Here is a 10804-nt window from a genome sequence, read left to right as displayed (position 1 = left end):
GTATCCGAATATTCACGATACTTTAATTTCATCTTCGTCAGCCAAGAAGGTAGAAGTTCTCTGTAAATTAGGTCCCGAGTATCCATTAAGTGCTATGAAATTGGATAGGAGTTTGCCTTTTACCTAGTAAGCGTATGTTAAAAACATAATTATTATTATTCGCTTAATGAAAAACGTTTAATGTTCAAAATAGTCATCGTATATGAATGTAATGAACTAGAACAAAGATTTTTAGTCACGTGCAAACGCGAGTCTACAGTTCACTATGTCGGTCATTGGTCGGCCGGTCGGTTGGTCGGTAAACACTAACTCAAATTTGAGCAATATCTTAATTAAATAAAGTTATCTTAGGATAAAATATCTCCGAGTTACTGAGATAGACTCAAACGATCCATTGTCAAGTCAAACGATTTCATCGTCAAGTAAAAAGATTCATTGTCAAGTCAAATCATGTATAGTTCATTGCGAAGCCAACGAATCATCACCAAGCGAAACAATAACCATCACCAAATTCATTGTAATGCGAAACCAGATATTCTTCTTAACTGAAATTAAACTAATTTTTCGGAACTAGAGATAGATGCCATGTGTTGCGTCTGGCCAGATGAAAGGGGTTACATTATTTTATAGATGTTGTGCCGCACAATAATTAAAAGATGAAGGTGCAGAATGATCAGGTGGTACAATTATGCCTACTTTGGCTAACATGCAGTGTTTGTTGAAGGCATGATGAAGGGATTTCAATGTAATGGTGGTACATGTCTTCAACTGTTTTGATGCTGCACATACTTGTGTGTTATGTTTCTGTGCTTGGAGGATGACTGTTGATAAGGATTCTGGTGGTGAGTGGATGCATTACCCATACGGGGAATGCATCCTCTCACCTACTGATTATGTTGATGTTCGAAGTGAATGTTGGGATACTGTCTGTACTCACATTGGTCATGTATGTGGCATTGTTTAGTCTAATAGTACCTATCTATCTGTCTGACGGCTTAGGTTTTATCAAATAGAAACTTGCCCAAAATATTAAAAACCCACCCTCTAAAATAATCTCTTTAAACTAAAAAAAATATTTAAAAATATTGTCAAGTAGAGAATCGATCCTGTAGGACGTAAAGTCAGGCTACAGACTTGAGCCCCGGTCTAGGTACAGGAAACTCCTAAAGTATACAGGTAATTTTCAATCATTTAAGGCGCACTATAAAACTGCCACAAACAAGAACAAAACAAAAAAAAAACTCCAAAAAAAGGTCAAAGGTCAATAATTTCATTTCATTCATTTTTTGACAAATTTTTTCCTTAAAATTAATAAGATTTTGACGCAATTATTAATTATCTGTGACTAGCGGTTTCCAAGATATAGAGTATTATTAAAAATGGGCGCAAATATTATTAAAATATGCAAATTAAGCTACTTCCCAATGTCGAAAAACTTATTTCATATAAAAAGTTTTTCTAGCAAAAAGGGTTTTCACAAAGGTTCACTTTTAGCTAATTCTCATGGACTATTGCACAATATTGCGTATTTTTGGAAAATCAATAGCGCCCTCAAGCTGACGTATTTTGGACAATTCGCGTATTTTGGATAATTAATAGCGCCCTCAAGCTGACGTATTTTAGAAAAAAAAAATGTTTGAACTGGTGTTCACCAACCTTATAGGGCAGACGTGGACACTAAAAAAATATTATATTCAATTAAATTACAAATATAAACATTCAATCCTCAAGTTGGTAGACATACTATATTTTTACAAACCAATTCTTGAAAAAAAAACAGTATAGTACATTATACAATTTATTATTTAATGAATAAAACAGATATCTATAAAGAACAGCTAAACTGTGTTTATAGTGATTTATTAAATATTCTGTAACATACACACATTTCCACAAGACTATGGTAACAACAAACCATATAATACTGTATTCTAATGAGGCAAATTTAACAAATTAATTAACAATTTTGACTCTATTTCTTACAGAAACGGATAACTGTTTTCCACTAAGCAAAGAATTTAACATTCCTAAAACAGCAATTTTAAAAAAAGAGTACAATATAGTCCAAACTGATAAAAAGTAGTTTTGACTTTTTGATTCTACAACTACCGTATGAGATAAATGAATTTCCTATATTCAATTCTTTATTACATTATGAAAATAATTATCTTTTTAAACATTTGTTGATTTATATTTTATAACGTAAGCTTACATTTTTAGTTACCACTGGAAAAAACATTTTTATTTTGAATTAAAATTATATAACAGTTATGAAAATACATATAAAAATGAATATTAAATTTATAAATATCTATGCCATAATTATACAATATTACACATTGTTTAACAGTTTCAAACAACTCCATTTTTTTGTGACATACTGTACCCTATTGTTATACTTATAAGAATTCGTCTCTACCCTTAAAAAGGTATTATATATTACACATAATAACAGCACACTTCAAACTGGCACAGAATATAATTGCCTTTGTGTGAAGAAGGTATGGGCTCGATTTCTTACGTCTCAGCTATCCTGCGCATGCACTTATCCCTGTAAAAATATATTTACTTTATTTACTCTAAATGAATGAATAAATTAGTAATTAATTATATAAGAAAACATTTAGTTGTAGTTCAATTCTGAAAACTGTCTGAAAACAATCGGCTCCGATTACGGATTTAGTGTCGACATGGGGCATAGATGAGATAGAACTCACAGAAGTAGAGATAACAATGTATTCCATTTAAGTATTTAATACACTTCGCCTAGACTTGTTCCTGATGATGACTTGCGATAGTCAGTTAAGATGTATCTAGTTACAGCTGTAGTATCATGTATCATGACACTCCTGACCCTTGTGGTGTCTGATCATTTCGGCCGCCAGTCATTTCGGCCGCCGGTTATGGAACGCCCAAAATCATGAAACGCCAAAAAAGACAAAATATGTATTGTTCATTTCGGCCGCCAGAATCGTCAATATTGTTAATAACGTATTTTTACTTACTTACTTGTCAAGGGTGTATACATGTGCCTATCGCCTGAATAGACGTGTGTAAATGGTGTCAGATGAAATCGGTCGCGCTTGAAATCGATCGCGTTTGAAATCGGTCGCGATAAAATAAACATCCGGTATTTTGTATGGAGCGCCGCTAGATACGCTTTTTATCCTATTAGTTACGATATCGGTCGCGTTTTATTTTGGTCGCGCTAATTTGTATATGGCGCATTAGATACATTTTTAATGAAAACGTTCATTATGTTGTTAGTTAATTTTGAATATTGGAATTTCTAATAATACTGTTTGACATTTTTTTAAACCTCGATCGTTATTTTTTAAGTACAGTAAATATAAATATTTATCTCATTATTTATAAATAATTTGTGTTTCCATTTTATCTTACAGGTTTGAATGAATTGTAATGTGTTCTTTTAGCATGCCGTTGTTTAAGGTTTTGAAAATAAATAATAATTTAATTGTTAAACAAGTAGACGCGCCTATTGCGTATTTTTTAATCACAGTTAATTACGAAACTCGTTCTATACCTGCAAGTGGATACCAGCTCAATGAGGTTTATGCAATAAAGGAATTTGATGCATGATGATGATTTTTGCATTCGATATCCGCCACTCTGACGTGAGCATGGTTTAGGATAATAATAAAATATATAGATAATATTCCGTTATAAATCAATCTACCAGCCCTACAGTATGTCTATGATGTACAATGATAGAAGTGAGAATAATGTATGGATAATTATAGGTGGACACGATTCTCAAAGAGGTACTGATATTTAAACATTTAGATTTACGAACGTCGTATGGATGTTATGTGAGACTACTTACTTAATTATTTACATTAAATGATTATTGTAAATAAAGAAATAAAAGATATTTTTCAAATTAAAATCTATAGTATCGACGTACAGTATTATATACAGTACATCGTTTCACAAAAACACGTACAGAAGGCCTATAGACGTTTTAAAAGTATGGTTATTAGTAATAGACGTCATCTTTACCTGGCCATGGACAACGATCGTACGTCGTGTTTTGTCCATGATTTGACACACTAACAAGTGCGTGCTTTTAAAAAAGGGGAAACCCCGTCAGCAAAATAACGCATTGTTAGAGAGGAAACAGCTGCACGATCATAGAAGGCGCATCTTCCCCCCCCCCCCAATATGGCTTATTCGGGGGTTTATTTCAGTAACTCGCCTTTTAACCATCCGCATATAATGATCATTTTTACTAACAACTATTTTAAACACTAGAAATAAAAGTATACACGTGATTTGTCTCAACAATTATTATTATACACTTAATATTATCCTACATAACGGATGTAAATAAAATAAAAAAATAAAAATTAGGTGATCGAATAGTATGTTGTTAACGACATGATATAATCTGCCACAGTATGCATAAGTATAACAATGGATACGCTGGCTTTTTTACGGGCTATACATTGTAACAATTATTGTTTTTAAATAAATTGTTCTCTTTTACGTAATTGTTTGCATAATAAAGGACAGACGTATATTCTCTATATAATATATTAATTACAGTACATATAACTGGAGGTAAATTATTATATGCCTGATATAATATTTACCTAATTTAATATTTAAACGTGTTTAGAAATGACTATTTTGGAAAGACATAGTCCTTCTCCGATTGATAACCAAATAAAAAATATCCACATAAATAATCTAGCCCCTAAAAAATATCAATTAAATCTATATAAATGAAGAAAATGTATATCCCGCTAGCATGCATCCCGCTCCATACAAAATAGGGCGACCGATTTCAAACGCGACCGATATCATCAAAAGACCGTGTAAATCATTAGTTTAGTAGTTTTAACTAAAGTATTTCTACACAACTTATTTTATTTCACAGTGGTTGTTGTGTGTGTGTGGAGGGGGGGGGGGGTGGGCACTGAGAGGTTGTAGGGCTCAGTCAGGAGGAGAAGAAGCCGGCGAATGACCGTAAAATAGCGCAACTCTATACAAATCAAAAAGTATGATCGTTTTTGTTGATTGCTGCTTGCTTTTTGAATATGCACGTCTATTCAGGCGATAGGCACATGTATACACCATTTTTTATAATTGAGGTGTGCCATACATTAACAATATTGACGATTGGCGGCCGAAATGAACAATACATATTTTGTCCTTTTTGGCGTTTCATGATTTTAGGCGTTCCATAACCGGCGGCCGAAATGACTGGCGGCCGATATGCACTGTGACCGCTCTTGTTTCCGTAGTGCGAGGCGAATGCAAGGCAACAAGTGTGATGATTAGCATTTTGTTTTCCTGAAATGTCTACCCACCCTGTTACTGTCGTAATATTCCTACCAATAATTAAAGCTGTTGCTGTGGAATGTAAAATTTGTTGTAATAATGGGCATCAGACATAATCTGCTAATCAATAAATAGTATTTGAATAAAATAATACGACATTAATCTATCAGAATATCGATTATCGATTATACATATTTTTCAAAAAAAACCCATAAAGTATAATTACTGTGTATATGTACACTAATGTAAGTTACGTGAACTTACATGTAAATAAATATGTACTATTCACATTCTATCTCTGTTTAATGTAAATGTATGTATGTACTTATACATCAAATTTATCATGTTACATTATACAAGTTATAAATAAATACCTGTACAGAAATTTAAAAAAAGATGTAAAAATAAATAAAAACATATTTACATATTTTTCAACGGTAAGTTAAACATCTTTTAAACAAAAAATTTGCCTTTAAGATTAGTTTCTCTTGATGCAGTAATGAGGACATTCGTCTGTCCTCATTGGTACAACCAAATCATCTATAATTCTCGATGGTAGTTTTGGTTCCGTATTTAAATTCGATAATGTTCTCATAAAATAACATATTTGTATATTTTGATATGCATTGAATTGATTACAATTTTATATACATTTTATATTTATAAATATTTAAGTAACAATGCTAATTTAATTGATTACTTTGTAAGCACTTAAAGTTATCTTATCTTATCACCAGTATTATTTCTGTGTGTTTTTGAATTGTATTTCATTATTACATAATACCGTGTATCTAGACGATCTGTTGTAACTTGTCTTTTTATCATGGGATTGATATATATATATATTAAGTATGTTTTTATAACGAGTAAATGAATAATAATAATATAAAGCAAACCAAATAGAGTGCTTAATCGAATCACATATTTGCATTCTTCACGAAAAACAAACCTTTACTCATGCAACATCTGTAATGTAAAGATTGAGACAATACATCTAGCGTGTAGAGGATACTTTGGCTGTTATGTCTCCCTCTAGCATACTTTTAGTGTTACGTCTCCCTCTAGGATACTTTGATTGTTCTAAAGGTCTCCCTCTATAGGTGAAGCCGTGACAGTTGTTTGAAAGAAAAAGATCGATCAAAAAGAATATCGATATATGGCCCGATGTGTTGATTTAATTCAAGTGGAAAGGTTTAGTCTAAACGATTATAGACAACGTCGTATATAAGTCAAAGATGATTTTCAGGTGGAGTACAATCCTGAGATGAGAGCGCGTCGTCTTATAGTAAAATAGTCAGTACCGGTAAACTGCTTATTTGTTACTTTTAGGCCTACTTTCTTTGGACCAGATATTTCCAAATAAAAGATTGAATAAATGGATGAACAAGTTTGTGTATTTGGTATATCTGGAATAATGCGAACACATTTTTTTTTTCATATTTTTGATTTTATCAATAAATTTGTTAAATAGAAATCTTTGATTTAATTTTGAAATGGATTTGTCTTTGCAAAACATACTTATTTCTATGATTTTCGTCTAATTTGAAAGACAATCTATCATTCTTGCTTAATCAAGGTCTAATCCGATTTTCTGATACCTCTGATATACTGTAGCGACTAGTTACAGTCCTAGAGGAGTTTAAGCCACCAGACACACTGCGCCCAATGTTGTTTGTAACGACATCCGTGGTTTTGGTACAGCACAATGTGGTCTTGATAGCCGACCGAAAGCTTTTTGACATGAAAACATAGAGGAATGGATTCATACAACTATTTCCTATACCTAACATCTTCGTTAATGTATATGTAAGCCTCATGTGTCCTTCAAATTTTACGTCGATGACGTCGAACCTTCCCAGAAGTTGAAATATCATGAAAGGTCCCCATGTGAAAAAGTACAGCAACACGACGATGAAAAGCATCAAGATTGCCTAGGTAAAAAAACAAAAATATCATGATTAGTAGAATGACTATAATAAAAATGACTTAATATGACCAATTAGAGGTACTGGAATACATTGGTGCATAATGGAAAAATATTTTTGAATTAATATCTACTAAATAGAATTAATTTATGGTGCAGTAGATTTACATTGGTTGTGGTTATAATGTAAACTGCGGGTGCTCCTCGTGTCTCAGGCTAACCACCATTTGGTACCATAGTATCTGACATCGACGTCCAACAATGTTAATTGAAGCTCTCTACAGTGAGAGAAAAATGGCAAAAGGCTTGGTACTTTCTAGAAGTTTTATGTGGTTAAGTTATCAGATAGTATTAGCATTACTTCAACTCCCTCCCCTCCCTATAACTGACTTACTGGATACCACAGTGGCGTAACGTGGAGGCCTGAGGCAGTGGTGGCGCCAGCGGGGGGGCTACGGGGGCTCTAGCCCCCTCGTCGGGGAGCCTAGCCTCCCCCCCCCCCCCGTCGGGGAACACGGGTACTTTTTGTCGGGGAATATAATATACAGTAAAAAACGTTCGCGTTCACTTCATATAGCTTCAGCGCCTAGAAAACCACGACGTTCCATTGACCGTGAGAGTACGTCAGAGGGCTATTATGCACTTTTATGCATTCATTATTGCCAGAGATCTAACTTACTACTAAACATTAGCTAGGTACGCACTTGTCTGGCAGTATCCCTTTGTACGAATCGTTCAACGTTGGGTCGAGACGCGTGGTATCATGTTCCATCCAGGGACCAAAATGTGTAATGTAGTTATTTTCCAGGCGAAGTTTACCGACGGTTACCGAAGGGATCACGGGTACTTTTTGTCGGGGAATATAATATACAGTAAAAAACGTTCGCGTTCACTTGGTAGCTTCAGCGCCTAGAAAACCGCGACGTCTCATTGACCGACCGTGAGAGTACGTCAGAGTGCTATTATGCAATTTATATGCATTCATTATTGCCAGCGATCTAACTTACTGCTAAACATTAGCTAGGTACGCACTTGTCTGGCGGTATCCCTTTGTACGAATCGTTCAACGTTGGGTCGAGACGGGTGATATCAAGTTCCATCCAGGGACCAAAATGTGTAATGTAGTTATTTTCCAGGCGAAGTTTACCGACGGTTCGGATACTTTTTGTCGGGGAATATAATTCATTCGCGTTCACTTCGTAGCTTCTTCAGCGCCTAGAAAACCTCGACGTTTCATTGACCGTGAGAGTACGTCAGAGTGATATTATGCACTTTATATGCATTCATTATCGCCAGCGATCTAACTTACTACTAAACAATAGCTATAGGTACGCACTTGTCTGGCGGTATCCCTTTGTACGAATCGTTCAACGTTGGGTCGTGATATCATCTTCCGTCCAGGGACCAAAATGTGTACTGTAGTTATTTTCCAGGCGAAGTTTACCGACGGTTACGTCGTGTACTGTGTCGACGACGCTACACTACAGCAAAAACGAATTATGTTAATTGTTCGTATGTTCACCAATTTTTTAATTTACAAGTAACCTGCTGTACCGTGGGGCACCTAAAATAAATATTTCATCCATTACTAAACAAAAAAACATGCCATTTTCGCTTAGCCAACATCTTATTATAGCTAAGTTATTAAATTTTCAATGTCCTGTATGTCAAGAATTTCTCACCACTCGGAAGTCCAGATGGTACGCAGGCATACACTTGGGAGGAATAAACTTATTTCCCCGACTGAAAAGGTCTACGCTTGCGTTTTTTAAGCCTCTGGGCCTGATGTTTCCAAAGTATAAAATGCAGCTCTAGTTTTAAACATTTTCTTAGCTCAGCCCCAACAATAAAGCTGGTCATATTTCGAAGTACAAGAAGTGCATTTTCCGGGACCTAACATCTCTATTTTTCAAACATTTCTTAGCTCAGTCACAACCATGATAGGGACTTATATATTTTGTTTCATGTTTTGAAGTATAATAAGTCCAATTTCCAGGACCTCCAACTCTATTTTTCTAAATTTTCGTTGAACTTTTATTTTTTAAATTGAAAAATATGGATTGAAACAGTCATCGCGCACCGTTTTTTTGCACGCAGTATTTTATTTATGCATTATAAAAAATGGAAAAAAATGGCTACCCTAAATCTGATTAAAATGACCTCAAATGACGCTAGAACGCGTTGCTTCCGGGGGCTTCGCCCCCTGGACCCCCACCGGGGCCCCTTGGCGGCCCCCTTTCCCCCAGCCTTGTGATGCTTGCTTCGCTCGCATAGCCCCCTCGTCGGGGAATGTAGCCCCCGCGTCGGTAAGATCCTGGCGCCACCCCTGGCCTGAGGCCCCTGGCTTAGGAACCCCTGGTCGAGTTTTTTTTAGCTCATATCAGTTTCGCCAATGTCGTAGTATTGTTACTCTCGCCGCCTACCTGATTTCTTTCAGCCTGTTGTCGCTCTGCTTTGCTTTTAGCAGGTTTCTTATGTTTGGCTAACTTTTTGGTCAGCACTGCCATCTCGCCGTTCATTGATGCAGATTTGCTGATCTTGTTGTCTGACATCTTTATACTTTGTAACCGCTTACTCTGTCTAGTGCTCTTGTATAGGGTGACAATGACAATTGCGTAAGCTACTCCCATGATAATTACAGGAAAGATAAATTTTACCAAGAAGTCAAACATGGCGTTTATTTTTTTCCAAGGTTCTATCATGCTTGGACTACACGTTGCCCATCTGTATATGCCCCACTCATGCCTTTGATATATCTATTTGGAAGAAACAATATTACTGTAAATAAGAAAAGACAATATTGTTTACATGTGATGGCGAATAAACACTATAGTAAACTAAACGGTTGAGTTTGTGTTCCAATCAGAAAGTACAGATGAGAAAGTCTCGGAGTTGTATTTTGTAGTGTAACCGAAGCATAGTTTCTTTTTGTAAAACTTCACTTTACGATTTACCAACTATAAATTTAGTTTAAGATTCTGAAAAGATGATTTCTTGGGTAAGGCGTGATTACTCGATGATATTATTTCATTAACTGGACAGTTTTAGTAATCTCGCGTTATACTTTACAGATATGACAATTCTGTCACCTTGAATTTTTAATATAAACAAACATTATTTATTATTGATATAATATCTCAATCTAAAAATATGACTCAGTGTTATTACTTTACCTGCCTGTATGTATTTGGTACTGCGCATAACGCCGCAGTCAGCCATACTCCGGCAATAACAAACCGAGCACGTCTTGTTGTAATAACAGATCTCGCCTGAAGGGGATATTTGACAACATACAATCTTAAAGGAAAAGAAGATAATAAAGCTAAAGGAGATAAAATATTGTGATGATATTGTGCATGTTCTTCAATGGATAAACATTGTTATATATACGTGATTATCAGTATGTATTATTCAAACTATCACGTGTGATGGTCTACATAAATTCTTCGTTCCAAAATATACAGGGCCTGCTGCAGAAACATTCCATTTATCAAATGGCTTGAGTTTATGGTAACATTTTGGTTAAAATCATACAAGTTATTTAAGTTGGCTACATCGTAGAAAAAGAAATAAAGA

General features: G+C 34.9%; 1 protein-coding gene across 2 annotated transcripts in view; it reads right to left on the bottom strand.

Annotated features, from left to right (window-relative positions):
• Positions 1 to 1629: 1629 nt before the first annotated feature.
• LOC140051708 (trissin receptor-like) overlaps positions 1630 to 10804 on the bottom strand; it is a 62786-nt gene continuing 53611 nt past the window's right edge. The window contains exons 5-8 of one of the 2 annotated variants that reach the window (XM_072097001.1): positions 10402 to 10525; positions 9652 to 9984; positions 7088 to 7235; positions 1630 to 2551 (exon numbers count right to left, since the gene is read on the bottom strand). In XM_072097001.1, coding sequence (XP_071953102.1) covers positions 2529 to 2551; positions 7088 to 7235; positions 9652 to 9984; positions 10402 to 10525 — 628 coding nt within the window. In that variant the 3' untranslated portion in view covers positions 1630 to 2528. Of the gene's footprint in view, positions 2552 to 7087; positions 7236 to 8618; positions 8705 to 9651; positions 9985 to 10401; positions 10526 to 10804 lie in introns of those variants that run through there. The other variant, XM_072097002.1, reaches the window with a different exon arrangement.

The sequence above is a fragment of the Antedon mediterranea genome, chromosome 6, assembly GCF_964355755.1.
Source record: "Antedon mediterranea chromosome 6, ecAntMedi1.1, whole genome shotgun sequence".
Classification (NCBI taxonomy): Eukaryota; Metazoa; Echinodermata; class Crinoidea; order Comatulida; family Antedonidae; genus Antedon; species Antedon mediterranea.
Note: the sequence above shows the minus strand (reverse complement) of the source record. Positions and strands in the feature narration are given on the sequence as shown.